The sequence below is a fragment of the Akebia trifoliata genome, chromosome 7 (assembly GCF_017979445.1).
Source record: "Akebia trifoliata isolate Shusen 1 chromosome 7, ASM1797944v1, whole genome shotgun sequence".
In the NCBI taxonomy this organism is placed as follows: Eukaryota; Viridiplantae; Streptophyta; class Magnoliopsida; order Ranunculales; family Lardizabalaceae; genus Akebia; species Akebia trifoliata.
Window position 1 is genome coordinate 27,166,021 of NC_141381.1, and position 18,330 is coordinate 27,184,350.

The 18,330-nt window shown below is 33.6% G+C and overlaps 1 protein-coding gene across 1 annotated transcript; it reads right to left on the reverse strand.

Annotated features, from left to right (window-relative positions):
- Positions 1–1,415: 1,415 nt before the first annotated feature.
- Positions 1,416–17,927, reverse strand: LOC147398685 (Pentatricopeptide repeat (PPR) superfamily protein). Its single transcript, XM_086447946.1, has 13 exons — positions 17,669–17,927; positions 17,431–17,566; positions 17,145–17,307; positions 15,152–15,217; positions 14,968–15,065; positions 13,459–13,576; positions 13,157–13,363; positions 11,843–11,919; positions 8,146–8,236; positions 6,851–6,916; positions 6,633–6,710; positions 6,337–6,438; positions 1,416–1,814 (listed from the first exon to the last, which is right to left on the reverse strand). Exons 1-13 carry the CDS (start codon positions 17,691–17,693, stop codon positions 1,710–1,712), a joined length of 1,332 nt encoding a protein of 443 aa, XP_086304072.1. The 5' UTR covers positions 17,694–17,927; the 3' UTR covers positions 1,416–1,709.
- Between the last annotated feature and the right edge of the window lie 403 nt (positions 17,928–18,330).

Genomic DNA, 18,330 nt, shown 5'->3' on the forward strand with positions numbered 1-18,330 from the left:
GGAAGAAAATACCTAAAAGAAAGAAAGAAAGAAAGAAAAGATTACGAGAAGAGAGGGTAAGACAAAGAAAAGAGTGATTCAATGTCTGAGTGTGTACTCTGATCAAACTGAGTTGAATCAATCCTAGAAATAATATTTCTTCTACTTTGAAATTTTGAACACTCTAATTCTTGAAAGATTCTTCAAAGTAAACTTCACAAGATTGAAAAAGAGACACTTGTTGTTCATTTAGTCTTATTTGGTGTGCTACAAAGAAAAATAGTGTTACAATAGAATAAGGTGTTGTTAGTTTGCACTATTTTTCAGTGTTTATTGTTGAAAATAAAAAAATTCAACATTTTTTGTCAAATAGCGCATTTGTTTACTCCATATTTTCAACGCTTATTGTCGAAGTAAGTGAAAAAAATTCAGCACAATTTTGATGCGTTATTTTTGTGCTGAAGCGGTAAGCACTTTGTTTTTTCAACACGGACAAGTATACCCTTATACTTAAAAGGATATTACTTCTTATATCCCATAAATAAGTATATAAGCACCTGACAAATTAATAAACCCACGAAATGCTCTGTCTTATTTGGGTTGTAGAGATCATCCTCACCAAAAATCAATTCATCCCAAAACTTCTAACCCCATCAAAATAAGTTCAAGAACCGTAAATCGTCCATTTTTTTTTTAAAACCAATTTTGACATAGTTAGAAGTTTCGGAATGGGCTGATTTTTTTGTGAGGATGATCTCTAGATCATATAGATCACTCTCATCAAAAATTGGCTTATTCCAAAAACTTTAATCCATATAAGACAAAAAAAAAAAAAAAAATTGACTAAGGTGTGAGCTGCCCTTATTAATTCGTAAGACGATTTTATAATTACACATCATTCATTTCCATCGAAAATTAAGTTCTTTTAATGTTGGCTTTAAATTTTGATAATTTGTATGACATTATTATTTTTAATTTGAAATTTATAAGATTTTAGAAATAAAAATTATTACTTAAAATTGAAAATTTTAATATTACTTAAAATTGAAAATTTTAATATTACTTATTATTTAAAAATGAATTATATTTTAATTTTATAAAAAATAATATATTTTATTATGTTTAATAAGAAATTGGCATTTGAAACATGCAACAATGTATAATATGATTGTAAAGGTAAAAAAAATAATTTACCAGTTTCAACAATGTATAACAATTATAATTCTACGAATTTATCACTTAATTTTAATGAATTCAACACCATTTTAACATTTAAACAAACAATCTTTTCAGCACTTAAATTCAGAACTCATAAGTTTCAGTACTTAATCCTATTAAGCACTTATTTTTTTTCAGTTTAACAAATAGCACCTAAGTCTAAATAATTTAAGTGTAACATAACAATTTAAAAAAAAAAAAATCTAAAAAAAAAAATCTTACCAAACAAAATGGATTTGTCATAAATAATTGCTCATGTTTGACTAAACCTAGCAAAAGAATAACATTAGGATTTTCCTACCTGGCAAGAAAATCATTTTTCCTGGGGTCCCTCAGTATTTCCCTTCAAAATGCACATTCCTACACCTGCAACCACACTCACCCTTTGAAAATTGAGGCCCTCTAGTTACAAAATATACCCCAATTTCTGGGTTTAATTATTCCCTTTTGAAATGGCAATAACACCTAATGAAACAGAACTACATCAAGTTAGCTCAAAAACAGGCACTTATTTATCCAACTTGAGGGCCCCTTCCTGGTCCAAATCTACTGCGTATGTTGTCAAGTGTCCGAGCAACCACTAAGAGCCGTGGGTCATCTGCCGGTATCTCACGATCCTGAAAATAAAAATTCATAAACTTAAGGACTCGTACTTACAACTTGGCTTTGGACAGAGTGGAAGAAATTGGATCCGTTATCAAATACCCAGAAATAAGATAAATAACAAAGACAGGATCCACAGTAATTGCATGCATACATCTTCACATTATAATACATGGGCCATATTTTACAATATGTAATGGCCTTCATTAAATTAAGGGACAGACTAGCTGCACACCAGTAGTGGTTGGTTGCACCCCAATCTTAAAAAATACCTTTTTTAGGGGAAAAAAAAAAAATCTCTCCTAACCTACAAGTTGCACTTCATTAAGATAACTTGTTTGTTCATCTCCTTTATTCTAGGTGCGTCCTCTTTATTTTAAGGTATGTAATTATTTACTGATTAATTATTTGAAGTAAAATGATTTTCTTTAATGGACATGTGTTTTGATCTATTGAGGAAACTGATAAAAAATTGGCCCAGTCTCTTTTGCATAAATTTATGAACAAGCAATAATTTTTGTAAGCATGATTGAAGGAAAAAACGAAGTGCACCATTTTTTCTTTTTTGGAGTGCAATCATACAAATGGAGTGCAAGAGGGAATTTACATGTGATGGAGTGCAATTGGTAATGTAAGGTATACAACTAGTCGGTCCCTTAAATTAATGAGCTTTGGTAGATGGATAGTGTCGTTTTGTTTTAGCCACCAAAGAACAACACGAGGACATTTTAATCCAAATATGTTTATAGTTCAGGTAATAATGGGGGGTTTGGGGCATTATGGATCGAGTGGGTGATGAAATGCATGTCTTTGGCCTCTTTCTCAATTCTGGTGAATGGAAGCCCAACTGACTACTTTAGAAGTTCTCATGGTCTAAGACAAGGGAACCCTCTATCTCCATTCCTATTTGTGACTATGGTGGAAGCGTTGGGAAGGCTTTGGAGAAGGGCTTTGAACATAGGGGCTTTGTTAGGATTCTCAACTGGGCCAAGAGTGTCGCATTTGCAATTTGCGGATGACACCCTAATCTTTAAGAATGCCTCAATAGATCAGGTTAGGTTCTCGAGGGGAGTGCTTTGCTGCTTTGAGGCAATCTTTGGGCTTCATATAAACCTAGGTAAGAGCAAGTTGTTCGAAGTAGGGGGAGTTACTTAGGTTTTTAGAAGGGCTACAATGTATGATTGCCAAAGGGATCACTTTCCAACTACTTAACTAGGCCTTCCCCTTGGAGCAACTTCTAGGAGCAATGCCATCTAGGATTCAGTGTAATAGAAAGGATGGGTAAGAGGTTAAGCTCTTAGAACGAAAGGTACTCAAAGGGTGGGAAGCTACCTTGATTAGCACTTCGTTAAGTATTCCATCATTTGTCCATTTTCTCTATCCCAAGGGGAGTCGAGAAATGATTGGAGAAAACGATTAGAGAGTTTTTGTGGCATGACAAAGAGGGGAATAGAAAGTATCATTTAGTCAAGTGGAAGGTGGCATGAGCGCCAAAGAAAGACGGTTTAGGCATCTAAGGGTTTAGGATCACAAATTTGACACTTCTAGGAAAGTGGTTGTGGCGGTTTGGGGAGAGGTTGAGTTTGTGGAGGAGTAATGAAGGTGAAATATGGGGAAAAGATTTTTGGTTGGGAGAGCGAAGAGGTGAGGAATCCTTTTGGTTGTAGTATTTGGAAAAGTGTTATGAGGATTTGCTCAGAGTTTAAGAAGTGGTTTAGGTTTAAGGCGGGGTGAAGAGGGGAGGGGAGATAAGGTTAGGTTTTGGGAAGATTGGTGGACTGATGATAGGGGGCATCAAATCTTGAAGAGTAGATTTTAATTTTTATTTAAATTTCTGTTTTAGGACTTTAATTTTATGTTTTTTGAGCTTCTTTTGATGTTTTATTAACCTATGGACTTAATATAATATTTAGGAGCAGTTTAGTAACTTTAATTTGTCTTTTATTTAAGTTTATTAGGGTTGAAAAATTAGGAGTGAGAAAGTTACGAAAATTAAGTTATTTATTTGGTGCTTTAGTTAGATTATAACTCTTAGATTTATTTTCTTTATATAGATTGTATTAAGGATTTAAAAAAAAAAAGAAAAAAAGAATGAAGAATGTTGAATAAAAAGAAAGCTTGAGCTTAATCTTTCTAACAATGGGTGTGGTGTGAGGCCATTTTGAAGTGAGTCCAATATAATATTCTTTTATTCTAATCTCTATTTTTATTTTCTATTTTTTGTTTTTCTTGATTTTCTTTTAGTTCCTTGTTCTTAATTTTCTAGAATTCTTGATTCTTGAAACCCATTTTATTCTACCCTTGATCTTTGCCCATTTTCTTTAACCCTATTTCACTAATCTCTTTTCAAATCTTTAACTCTTAATCATTTCCATACCCTTAACATTTAACCCATTTCTCTATCCTACAATAATTGAAATAAAAAATTTATTTTACCTTTTTTGGTTTACCTATCTTAACCCAATCCTCCCCTTAACCTTTAACTATTTTCTCTATCCTACAATAATTAAAATAAAATTTTCATTTTACCTTTTGGGTTTACCTATCCTAACCCAAATGGTAAACCCAATCTCAAATCCTTATTCCTTACCCAAAATCCTAAATCAAATTTCCTCTTCTTCCCTCATCGTCCTGCATCAAGTGGTGTTTCTCCCTTGTGTTTACAATTCCCACGACTTTACAACTTGTTAACAAAAAAAAAAAATTGTCAATCAAAGCCTTTTTAATCCATAATAGAAGTGGGCCCTCGTGGGATTTAGGGTTCAGGAAGGATTTCAATGATTGAGAGATTCATGAGCTAGCAAAACTGACTAACCAACTTGTTCATACCTCAAGGGAACCCTCATGAATTGATAGGAGGGAGTGGTCTTATAATAAAGGTAAATGCTTCTTCGTGAAATCATTTTTCTTGCCTTGCAAAATTCCCCTTAATTCATTGCCCATTATCCAGTATCATTGGTTTGGGGCTCTAAGGTGCCTTCGAAAGTATTTTCTTTTTCTAGCTTGCCTCCCTTGGAAGAATTCTTATTGTTGATCTTCTAATCAAAAGAGGTTTCACGATGCCAAATTTTTATTTCTTATGCAAAGCCTATGGTGAGTCAATTAATCATTTGTTGTTGCATTGCCCTTTTAGTATGTTTATTTGGTCTCAGTTCTTACTTCTTTTGGATATCCCTTTGGTGTTCCTTTGTTCTATTCTCAGTCTTTCAAGATTGGGACTAATCACTGTTCTCTGAGAGAAAGAAATTTTTGGTGGAGTTTTCTTCCCTTTGCAGTGTGCTGGAGAATTTGGTAGGAGGGGAATGGGAGAGCTTTTCAAGGGTTGAAGCTGAAATTCATGAAATTATAATCAAGATTTTAGAGCTAATGTTCTTTTGGTCTAAACTTTGTCCAGAGTTTAAGGGTGTTTTCTTTGAAGATTTTGTTTTTAAGTAGAAGTTTGTTGTGTGTAATTAGCCTTCTGTTTTCCACCGTAAGGTTGGTCATCCTGACTACCTTTTTGTATGTTCTCATCTCTTGTGAATAAAGTTTTTGCTTATAAAAATAAATAATGCTTTTGCTTATTCAAAAATCACCGACGTGGCCTCTATGAACACTTGACAAGCCAATACATAGTCGAGTACGTTATTTTAATTCCTTGCAATCATATATATATTGGGAATGTTAACGTCCAATACTTTAATGGGACTAGGACGTTAGTATTGTCCAACACTTTTTTTTTTTTCCAATAATAAGCCTCCTCGTTTTGTCTTTTAGTGAAAAAGATAAGGGTGTATTGATCTTTTATACAATAAATGCTTGTTTACATAATAAATGCCATGAACATTTAAGTATTTTAAATTAAATATCTTTTTTGTAGTAAATTCTTTGACAATCAATGCTAACATAATAAATGCATTTATTAATGGCATAATAAATGTTTATATCGTGTAAAAGATTAACATGCCCTTATCTTTTTCACTAAAAGACAAAACAAGGAGGGGTGTTATTAAAAAAAAAACTGTTGGACAATATATATATATAGGTCCCGTTCAGCACTCAACCATTTACCCAACAATTTGCCCAACATGTTTTGTCCTACATGGGTTAGAAGTTTTGGAATAGGCTGATTTTTGGTGAGGATGATCTCTATGGTGAGGAGATCATCCTCACCAAAAATCAGCCCATTCCAAAACTTCTAATCCCATCACAAATGGTTTACAAAAAATGGACGGTCCATGATTTTTCAACTTGTAAACATAGGGTTAGAAGTTTTGGAATGGGCTGATTTTTGGTGAGGATGATCTTCTAACCGTAGAGATCATCCTCACCAAAAATCAGCGCATTCTAAAACTTCTAACCCATGTAGGATAAAACATGTTGGGCAAATTGTTGGGTAAATGGTTGGGTGCTGAACATTTCCCATATATATATATATATCAATGGGCTGGCAGAGAATACAAGAGTACAGAGGTGAGGTAGTGTCAAGCAATGGCAGTAAACACTCACATCAACAAAGAAGCTATCTCTGTACGCTAAAAAGGTAACAAGACTTACCTTTAAGCCGTAGTAATAGGCTTCCATGGCAGGAAGAGAAGGATTGATTTTTCGGGTTTGCAACAGATCCCATATGTAATTGGCAGTGGTGTATCCACCCGTCTGCGTAAAATCATAAAAACCTTGAATATTAGATCAGCCAAGCCACCTTTTCTTAGTTTGCAAGGCATCAAGAAACACAAATTCAGTAAGCAAAATGAAAAGAAAGTGCTTTTGTTCCTTATCAGCGAAAATTGAATATTAAAAACAAGGAACAACCGAGGGTGGGAGGGGGGAGGGGGAAATTGACCGATTACCTTTTCACCAGCGGCTGCAAGAAGGAGATCAGTTCCCATCTTTGGACTCAAGAAGAAGTTTCTCGAAGTCATCTTTTCCTGCATGACACATCAAGTGTATAGTTATATATATATATATATATATATATATATATATATATATATATAAAAGACCCATTAAACAATCCAAATAACAAGTTATAAAAATCCATGTCAATAATCAGAAAATCCAATTTTACCAGCATATCTTGAGCAACTTGCATTCCACGTGGAGTATACCCAACCATAGCTCCTTCTATCATTGTCTGCAGAACACAAGTTCAAGAAATTAATTATATGTACATTATTTCTTTTGGTTTCAAGATAAGTAGAGGCAATTGTGGCATTTTGTCCAACAGTGTACACAAAAGTATACCAGTGAAATATGTTATAAAATGCATGTTACAAGGGTAATAAGGAAGAAAGAATCATTTGATATGCCATGGATGGGTTAGAAGAATACAGTTAATATGCGAGCTGAAGAAAAAGACAAGTACACTCCTGACCACTCTGTGAATAGTTGTTCTTGGACGCTTTTGGAAAAAAAAGGATTCTAACTGTTCTGGAATCTTGTCAATGCATAAATAGAGAAAACAAAACAGAATGCATTGAAACGAGTTCATCTCTATTCAAATTATCCAAATGGATGTATGAAGTTATGCTCCTTTATCTCACTATTATCAGTTAATTAAACAAGAGATCAACCCCTACTATATTTCAATATCTTATTAAGTTTAATTCAACCAAACAGAAAGAGAAAAAAAAGACTCCACTAACTGCAAACATTGAATTTTTTGAATATTAGTACAAATCAATTTAACTTCAAAAATTTTGAGGCGTGGAACTAATTCACACGGGTCCAATTCCAATGCAAGTAGAGAAAATGTAACACCATGTTCCCTGATGTCCTAAATACTTTGGGAGTCTGGCCCACTTAAAAAATTTCCAACCCATAGAAATATTTAGAGAGCTGCTATTGGGACCCCCAACATTTACTTATTACACCCCAATTCTTAAATTATTTACAAACCCCAATTAAAGATTAAAACACACCATTCAAACATTACAAAGGTTTGGCTCAAGTTATTATGTCAACATTACAAAACATTGTAACATTCATTCAAACAATTTCAGTAGTTGCTTATAATTAGGCTCATATAAATCTTAAAACCCAAAAATAGAAAACTAGCAAAAAAACAAGAGAGTTTATTTTTAATTGGAGTGTAATAGTAAAAGTTGGGGTGCCAATAGGAGTTCTCAATATTTATCTTCTTCTCTTTTTTTTTCATTCAATATGTCTATCAATAGAATTATTTAACTATACATGGCCTCCATCACCAAAATCAAGAGGTAGATTGCTAATCCTCACAATGTCAGCACAAAACACTCAAGTGCCAACATTCAAGAGCATAATGAGCAAATCGCTTATAAACCTTCTGGAATCAAGGGTCAGCATTCGCGCAGAATCAGCAGAAGTATTGTTTTAACCACTCACCACATAGAGTTCCACCACAGGTGGCTTTGAACTCAAGTAGTCCTCAAAAGTCTTTAGAGCACGATCAATATCTCCAGAAAGTAAATAGCACCTGTTTGACATGGTGGTTAAACAGTAGAAAAGTTATTCAACCCCAGCATTTGAATATTAAATACTCCAGAGACCTACCGCTAGGGAAGATACAAGTATACAACAAAGAAGCAACTGAGAAAGCATCGCATGGCAAGCATCTTATAGAAAAATAATATTGTAAATGAATACTTCTTTTTTTATAAGTATGTTGTAAATAAAACAAACGAAGCTAAGGAGAGGTCAGCCTCATTGGCACCAAAAACAAAAAAGAACAAAAAGCATCCATTTTATTTAGCAAAGGCCTCCAAATTATTTATGAAACCCAAACAAGTTACAACTGCACTAAATGTCAGTCAATGAACAAAAACTATCTGTAGCAATCAAAAGCATTGCAGGTTCACATAATAATAGATTAAACCATCTAGTATGTTTATTGGAATATCCCCCCATCATTCATTGGAAAACAAATAATTGAAAGCAAACCATGTAATACGGAACGCAAATCAAGTCAACATTGGATTAGTTATTTATTTAATTTTCTGTTTTAGGACTTTAATTTTATGATTTTCGGGTTTATTTTGATGTTTCATTGGTCTATGATCTTAGTATAATATTTAGGGATGATCTAGTAATTTTAGTTTATCTTCTATTTAAGTTTATTAGTGTTGAAAAATTAGGAGAGAGAAAGTTCCAAAAATTAGGTTATTTATTTGGTGTTTTAATTTGATTAGGACTCTTGATCTATTTTCTTTATATAGATTGTATTAAGATTTGTTTTTATTAAAAAACGAAGATTTTGATGAATAAAAAATGAGTTTCTTTCATGGAGTGAAGTGAATTCTCTACCATTCTTGATGTGATTTCAAGAAACCCTTAGTGTGACTCTAAGGTTCTATCTTTCTATCACTTTTTTTTTTCTTTTAATTTTTAATTTTCTTTTTTATTATTTTGCTTTTGTTGATTTTCTTTTATTTCCTTGTTCTTGATTTTCTTGATTCTTGAAACTTACAAACTTCAACCCTTAATTCTTTCCCCATTTTCTTTAACCCTTATTTCATTAATCTCTTTTCCAAATCTTTAACCCTTAATCATTTCCATAACCTACAAACCTTTAACCATTTTCATTGGGATTATGGTCATACCTACAATCATTGTTTTCATTTTATCTTTTGGGTTTATCTAATCCTAAACTAAATTCCCTAAACCTCTATATTTTCTTCTCTCCTCTTATCATCTTGCATTGGATTTTGTATTAGAGCTAAACTTGGAATAGATAGATATGGTATTGGAAATCAAAATCAGATTTGTTTTACCTTCCGTGAAGTCATTCAGAGTAGTATGCAATGATAAATATGAGAAAATTTTGATTTCAACAAGTTTTTCTGAGAAGGTTTTTGCAGAATGTTGAAAATAAGACTTATTGTGGTTATCGTGATTACGGCCATGTCATTCGTTCTATCAGAAAATTTTTATCCATGGTGTTGAGTGCAAGGTGGTTCCTCTAAAAGATTGTCATATTATGTTGGGTCGAGGTTGAATTTCACATATACAAGCTACGTTTGATGCAGAGCGAAATATTTTACATGTTACTTAAGGCAGATAATATCTACTCAAGGTATGTTTATGAAAATCAACTCCTGTGGTACCATCAGTCCATGAGCAAATTGAAGAAAAATCATATCAATCATCCAATTTAGAAGATAGTGTGCCTACAACTATAAAATCAACGCAAGAACAATATCATGAAGTGGAATATACGTCAAAAGAACCTAAAATAAGATCTTTTAGAGACAACATCTACAGTTTTTGTTCATGATGTATTAGTTCCATCACTACCTCAAACCGACTTAATCATCTCAAACGAGTACAATGGAAACTTTGTCAAGATAGAAGATTGCAATTTGAGTTATTGGTTCAACACAACATTAAGACACGGAGACAAATCTTCGCCAAAAAGGATGAACCACAAATTGTCATGATCATTTTCAAGTATTTTAAAACTTGAGGACAAATTTTCTCCAACTAGAGGAGAATAATGCAGAACGCAAATCAAGTCAACATTAGATTAGCTATTTAGTTAGCTTTTTGTTTTAGGACTTTAATTTTATATTTTTCAAATTTATTTTGATGTTTCATTGGCCTATGGTCTTAAAATAATATTTAAGGACATTTAGTAATTTTAATTTATCTTTTATTTAAGTTTAATAAGGTTGAAAAATTAGGAGAGAAATTTCCAAAAATTAGGTTATTTATTTTGTGTTTTAGTTTGATTAGGACTCTTGATTTTTTTTTTTTTTATATAGATTGCATTAGGGTTTCTTTTTATTAAAAAAAAAAAAATTGATGAATAAAGAATGAGTTTCTTTCATAGAGTAAAGTGAGTTCTCAACCATTCTTGTTGTCATTCCAAGAAACCCTTAGTGTGATTCCAAGGTTCTATCTTTCTATCCCTTTCTCTCTTTTTTTCTTTTAATCTTTATTTCTCTTTTTTATACTTTCGTTTTCTTTGATTTTCTTTGAGTTCCTTGTTCTTGATTTTCTTGATTCTTGGCACTTGACACTTACAAACCTCAACCCTTAATCCTTTCTCCATTTTCTTTAACCCTTATTTCATTAATCTCTTTTCCAAATCTTTAACCCTTAATCATTTCCTTACCCTACAAACCTTTAACCATTTTCATTGGGACTTATTATCTAAATCCCAAAAAAATAACCTACAATCATTGTTTTCAGTTTACCATTTGAGTTTACCCAATCCTAAACCAAATTCCCTAAACGCCAACATTTTCTTATCTCTTCTCATCGTCTTGAATCACCTTGACTACTATAAATCTGACATTTGCAGTATTTTGACTGAGGTGTTAATGATCCAATATAAATCAAAGTAATGGCACTTGTTGTCTTTTGATATCATGACAATACCAAGCAACCTTAAAATCAATGAAAAAGCACAAAATAACCATTCCTTGTTCCTCCATTTTAGTGCATGGTACGAACTCGACCAAACCCATATTGCCCATTGAAAATTCTAGAAACCAATATACATTTATGTATATGTATAGGGTCAGGATCCCTTGACTCATGAAGAATGACTCGTGGAAAAAGCACATGATCCCAACCATTTAGACACAAAATCCAATGGTTGAGATTCATAATTGGGATACGTATCTCTGAGATATCTGTTATCAAGATATGCATAAATTTCAACTGTTGGACTTCGTATCTTAAATGGTCGGGATCATGTGTTTTCTCTTTCTTCATTTTTCATTCTTCATGAGTCAACGGATCCTAACCCATAACAAGACAGAAGAAATATTCAACAAAAGACTGAAGCCACACATTACATGCCACCACCAAAAAAATATGTTACAAAAAGAGAATTAAACAGACATCCAGTGCCATAAGATCTCCATTGTTTATGCATTACAGAGATGGACACATTAGTAAAACATGAAAATGGAACATGGGGGATGCAAGTCTAATGACAACTCAAGCTATGTGCACCCAAATTCACATAATAAAATAAAGCATACTTTTGGAACCAAATCTGGAATAACAGAATCTTAGACCTCATCAATGTTAACTTGCACTTTTCTTCAGAAACGAATTACCGATATAGAGTTACCTCAAAATTTGCATCATAATAAAGACGTCATAAGTTCTACCATCCCTCTTGAGAATCTCCAAAATTGTTTCCATTGCCTACAAAATATTGATGAACATACAGAATTAACGGATAAATAAGACAGACAAGAGTAAAATGCATTTAACAGGGCAATAAATGCTTGTAAAGTATTTCAACATTAATAGCCACGGAAAGAAAAAAGTCAGATTGATAAATTGCAATGTTTATCACTTGTCAAGAAAAAAAATTGTTGTTTGAAATACAAAACAAGAAGTCGATATCATCAAAAACACAACAGGAAGGAAACAAATCATCATCAACTAGACATCAACGCAGCAGACAAGATCCCATCTAAAAAATAAAATCCTCAAAGAAAAAACCCTTAATTCTTTCTGTAAAGCTGCTCCAAAGAAAAAATTGTTAAAATATTGATAATGACCTCGTGAACCAGTCGTTTCTTCCCGTATAAGATCTTCCTATTCCTCTCCTTTCCAAAGATCCTAACAAACCACAAACAGAATCATTCTCCAGAGTATTCTCTTTCCAGGGTTACAGGTCACGGTTTCCCAACTTTGGAAGAAAGAAGAAACCGATTGAGGACAATTTCCATTAATACCAAGGAAAAGGATAAGTGGGTAATATAGGTCGAACAAGGTTACAATGAATGAGAATATGATTACCAAATTTTCCATTAGCTTCATATTAGAAGAGAGTGAAAAATAATCATACCGCAAGAAATGACGTGATCCTTAGTCAAACCATGGTTGCATTTAATAACTTAATAAATTAGTATATGGAGGGTGGACTACACCAACCCTTTCTCAGAAGTGACACCACCTTACGTGTTAGGATGAGTGCCAAGGTGTGACCACATGTCAATACGTGTGCCCTGTCCATGTTACATACACAGCATAGGCCATTTTTAAACTTCATTAAAAAAAAATTACTTGCCTGAATACCACAATCAATATATTGTTTTCTATGAATGCAAATTATTTCATTTGTTCCTATTTGCTTATACTTTCAATAACCTTTTTATTACTTTAAAATGTAAGCTTGCCCCTTTACACTTTATCCCTTAACTACTCAGGAACCAAGTTCATACCCACCAAACTAAAACAGATTGAGTCCCCCTCATTTTACAAATAACATCCATAGAGTCAAAGACTCAGAAAGACTTTTTGTAATACTCTCACCCCAGGAAGAAAAATAATCAAAATTTCCGAGAAACAATCACAAATATGAAGAAATAATAGATATGACATCTTATACAAATCCTAGGTTAATAGCATAAAACAAGATGTTTCAATATACCTCTACACAACGAAGATCGGCACAAGCATGAAGTGCAACATGATAAACCGTTAATTGCCTGTTTAGGAATCCACGTCTCTGAACAAATTCTGCAGTAGGGATATTATACAACTCTTCCTCAGAAACACCCATCATTACATTTTCTGCACTGTCACTTGAAGCGTCAACTGAAGACCAGCCTTTAGACTGCTCAACAAGCTCGATAATCTTTTACATGAAATGAAAACCAAATAGAAACACATAATATTATTAAAAACTTGGAGTATAAGTCTTGGTAAAGCAGATATTAATTACTCACGTACTTTCGAAGGTGTCTCATCTGTTATAGGTGTCTTGTTCTTATGTGCAGCTATAAGTCCAGCATAACAAAAATTGTTTAAACCAAGACCAGCTGCAGTCATATCACGAACAATTGCATACCTGTAATATTTCCAGAGTCAGATCATTGTCGATCAATTTCAGTGTGTTCAGGTGGCAGCCAAAAAATTTACTACGACACACCAACAATAAAGTAGGGAAAACCCACTTCATTTGCAGAGGTGATTTATAATCTATGAACTCGAACACTAAGCTAAATTTTGAATTTTTCCTCACTTTGTTTTTTATACAAACGAAAGTATGAAACTAGGAAGAAGGATGGTACCAGGGTGCTATTTTTGGATGAATTTTTTTTTTCATTTTTTGATAGGTTTACGTGTGAAGGCATGATTTTTTATTCTTTAGGATTGTGGTACTGCCACAAACAGACTTTACCACCTCACAGAGGTGACATCTTCACAAACAATTTAGTGATGATATTATAGTACTTAATTGTCTCTCCATATCCTACTTATCAAAAATGAAAATGGTTACAATCATAGTCACCAAGTCGAGGTTTGGGAATAAAGTCAGCAAGGGAAAATTTCAAAAAAAATTGGTAAAATCGGAAAAAATAAAACTAGGATTTGGCATATGTAATTGTTCGTATTGGGTGTTGTTCTCCTATTCAGTGTTTTAAAGTTCCTAAGGCGCACTTGAGGCATTTTGGGTTCTTGAGATGAGGCGTAAGCCTTGAAAACCCTATAATGAAGCAATATCTTTATGGGATCACCATAATACGCTACAATAATCATTCACAAAACCCCATCTTGATGTCATCCATGCATCCACAAGTAAACACATGTCCACAACATATTCAAGGTTTATATTATTAGAAATATAAAAAAGATAACAATCATAAATCCGAGTAAGTTCATCAACCGGTCAAAAACATCAAAATCAAAGTCATCCTTATCATCTTACATTTTATCAGTAAAATGGCCATCATCATCTTCATCAAGGTCATATTATCTTACTAGAACATAAATGTCATATTTCATTTTCCCCAATTTAATTGCCAGTTCACGATTTAATCATGAAATTCATTATTTAATCGCAATGTTCGTAAAAGATGCATCTTACTGAAAAGTCACAATTAAATCAGTGAAGAAAAAGTCACGATTTAATCGCAACTTTTTCAACAAGTTTGAGAATTTGTTGATAATGATTACAATAAAAAACTGATGGAATATTTAAGGGGTGGGGGGACATACTACTTTCCAGACATCATAATACTTATCAACACATTGGCAACAATGAAGGGATATAAATTGGTAGCTCACAGATCAAATAGTCCATACTTTCCACTAGTTGGGGTACGGAGTCCACACCCCATCAGTAGCATGGATCCTAACTGAGATATCCAATCCGTAGACCATTTATACCACAGACTACATCGTCTAAAGTCAACAATAAAAAGGAGTTAATTCTAGACCATTAAATAGATTACATACACTCGATCTATCCGCCCTGCTGCAGCACACGCATTGAGTAGACATATGTAGGTTTGACCATTTGGTTTCACCTCATTTTTCTTCATTTCTTCCAAAATCTTCAAGTCAAAGATATTCCAAACGAGTTAGAAATATTATGCTTTTCCAGTATGAATATATATGAGCTTTCTAGAGAGAAGCTTACTCGAATTGCGGGATCAGAATTCTTGCATTTTCCACAGGTTGAGATCAGGAAGTTATATAAAGCTACCTAAGAAAAAGATAAAAAATAGTCCTCATAATCATATACCAAGCAGAGAGTATTATACAATAGACAGTAACTAATACAGAAACAATTATGTGAACCAATGGAAATTTTAGAAACAGTAAAAAATGCTGAGATGATCAAAAGATGCATGATGTAAATTGGACTGCATTAGAGATTTCATCCACTTGAATAAATTGGATTTATTGCTCAGCCACATGCAAATGTTTCTACCCAAGAGTTCCACCATGGTATACAGAGCGCTAGTGACATCATTGTGGGTGAGCAAGTAATGCCTCTATCCAAATTGGTATCCAAGAGACAGTAAATGCCTCCATGTTACCCAAAATACATATTGGATAAAATAACCTTGTTATTCCTAGTAAAAGGCATCTTACAACTAAATATCTAAAACACATATTGGAGAATATTCACCTTGACAAATGGACAAAAATTCACATACTCTACTTACGTTCTCAGAATGGGCTGAATGGTTTTTTGAAATAAAAGAAAAACAAGTAAACCACGCTTGCAGAAAATCTTACAGTAAGATAAATGGCTTTTATCCAACATCAGCTCACAACAATCCTCTCTTCTAGTTTTTATCGAGAAATTGAAGAAGGCATACAATGGTTTTGTCGGGTCTGCTCATACAGTAAGTAAGCTAAGTAATTATATGATACTGATACTGAATTCAGGTCTTTTTTGGTGCAACTTGAATCATGATTCCTGAATTTATATGCAGATCAAGATCGAGGAAGGGAAATCTTTGAATCATTGACTCAAACCTATTGTCAAATCCTACTCAGTGGAATGTGAATCACCATTGTCTGAAATTGACAAAAGCTTTCATTTCAACCAGGCAAAACACCATATATTTATGGTACAACTAAGTTTGAAGGGGAAAAAAAAAATTTAGGCTGTCTTGTAAATGAAATTTAAGTTGCAGGGCAGTGATGTATACATGAATTATATAAAACTGAGTTTGGTTTGACTAAGATTTTAGGGAGTCAGAATAATGTGTGGATCATGTATCCACCTCCTTAAGGAAACCTAAGCCCTTTCTAAACAAAAACCTTGCATTGAAAAGTCTAGGAATTACATTCCACATGTTACATTAGAGCAACTCCAACCAGGCTTTAAATCTCTAAATTTAGAGATGAAGCCCTCCGAACCAAACTCCAACCGGACTTCATTTTGAAGATTTGGACTTTATATCATTGTTCACGGCTTTATATATAGAACCAAAAGAGATTTTTGATGCCCTTGGCACTATCACTGTTCATCATTTTCAGAATACCTATTATATTCCACCTTCTTTTTTTTTTGGGAACATGTTTTAAATACCCTTTTTATCCCCACCTTATTATATTCCCCTATTATTTCTGTGAGTGAGTGAATAGTGTTCCAGAGACTCAATAGCGATTTTGAAACCTGGGCTGGTTGGAGTTCAAAAGTGGTTTCAGAGGCTTCAAAATAAAGAAGATGCCAATTTGAAGCCCCATGTTGGAGTTGCTCTTAGTGACAGCCAATATAATCTGTTATCAAAGGCACCACTTTTATTTTATTTTTACACGGAAAAGGAACACAGAGACTTCAATATTCAAAGCCCGTCTTACTAAATCAAACTGAGAACAGCCAATCCTAACATTGAATACCTACTTTCACAAACTAACCATGAGAAACTCGACAGCTTGTATGACGCTGTCATGCAGAGAAAACCCAATGCAGGCTTCACACACGAGTTCTATCAACAAGTAGAATTAACTACACTTTTTTTATAGATTAACTGAGTACTGATTACAAGTCACAAACTCTTTGTTTTTTGTTTTTTTTTTTTTTTTGATTTTTTTTTTTTAATTCAAACAATAACTTGTCCTATAAATCCAAAACTAGCAACAATTATCACTTTGAGGAAATATCAAATACTCACATCAGGAACCAAACCCATTGCCTTCATCTCATCCCTGAAGAAGAAAGCGTCTTGCAATCGAGCTCCTTTCATCGTCCCGATGATCAAAGAATGGAATGTGTCTCTCGAAGGCTGAACGCCATCGAGAAGCATATCGTCGTAAGCATCTCTCAACAAAAAATGTCTGAAATAAAAAAAAACAAAATTAAGGGACCCAAAGCATAAAAATCAATCTTTTTCAGATTGATGGAGAAATCAAACCTAGAGTGTGTGTCTGTGTGTGTGTGAGAGAGAGAGAGTGAGTCACCTTCGCTGAGCTGTTAGAGATCCAAGAACAGTGTTGTACTCTGAGACATTACTAGCGTAATTCCTCTTCGCGTATTCTTCAGCTGAAGCAGCAAAGTTACGAACTCCAAGAACTCGAACTAGTGATCTACGATGTCCTGAAGAAAAACCCATCAAAAATAAATTAGAGAGAGAGAGAGAGAGAGCTGGGATTTGAAGCTCCTTCGATTGGATTCGACGTGGTTTGGTTGAAAAATTACCAGAGATGGCTTGAATCAACTTCATGATTGATGAGGAGAGGATTGGAGCGATTGGGTTCTTCAGATTCAGATGTAGTGAGAGATATTCCTCCTCCAATTTGGTTGTTTTGGTGTCATAGGTCGAAACAAAATCCTTTCCGAAGTCCGAACTCCGAAGAACTCTGAAGGGTTTAGGAAGAAAATCCTAGAAATCTTCGAAAAAAGACCAAAAATATATCTTTTGATCAGTGTATCTCAACCGTAGATTTTTGTGATATCGTGTTCCATGATGAATTGTGTCCAATGGCTAGAAATTACTGTTCAGGCTCATTATTTGTGTGTGGGAACAACTACTTGCAGATCGAGGCCGCACTCCAAAATTCATTTTTTTTTAAAGTATTTTAAATTTAAATAATGATTTTCTGACAATCTGACATAAGCCCCTGTCTCACAACCGTAGATCATTTGCTTTAGCATACATAGAATCATAAATCCTATTTATCCCGAGGCAATGATCTATGATTTTATGATGGGGGCATATGGACATATGGGAGAGGGGAGAGGGGAGAGGGAGGCGCCTGATGATCACAACTCTTTAAAGTTTTAATAATTGCACCCTCCTCTCTTCATGGACTGACCCAAATCAGATTTTGTAATGAAATTGATTTTTTTTTCTTTTTTTT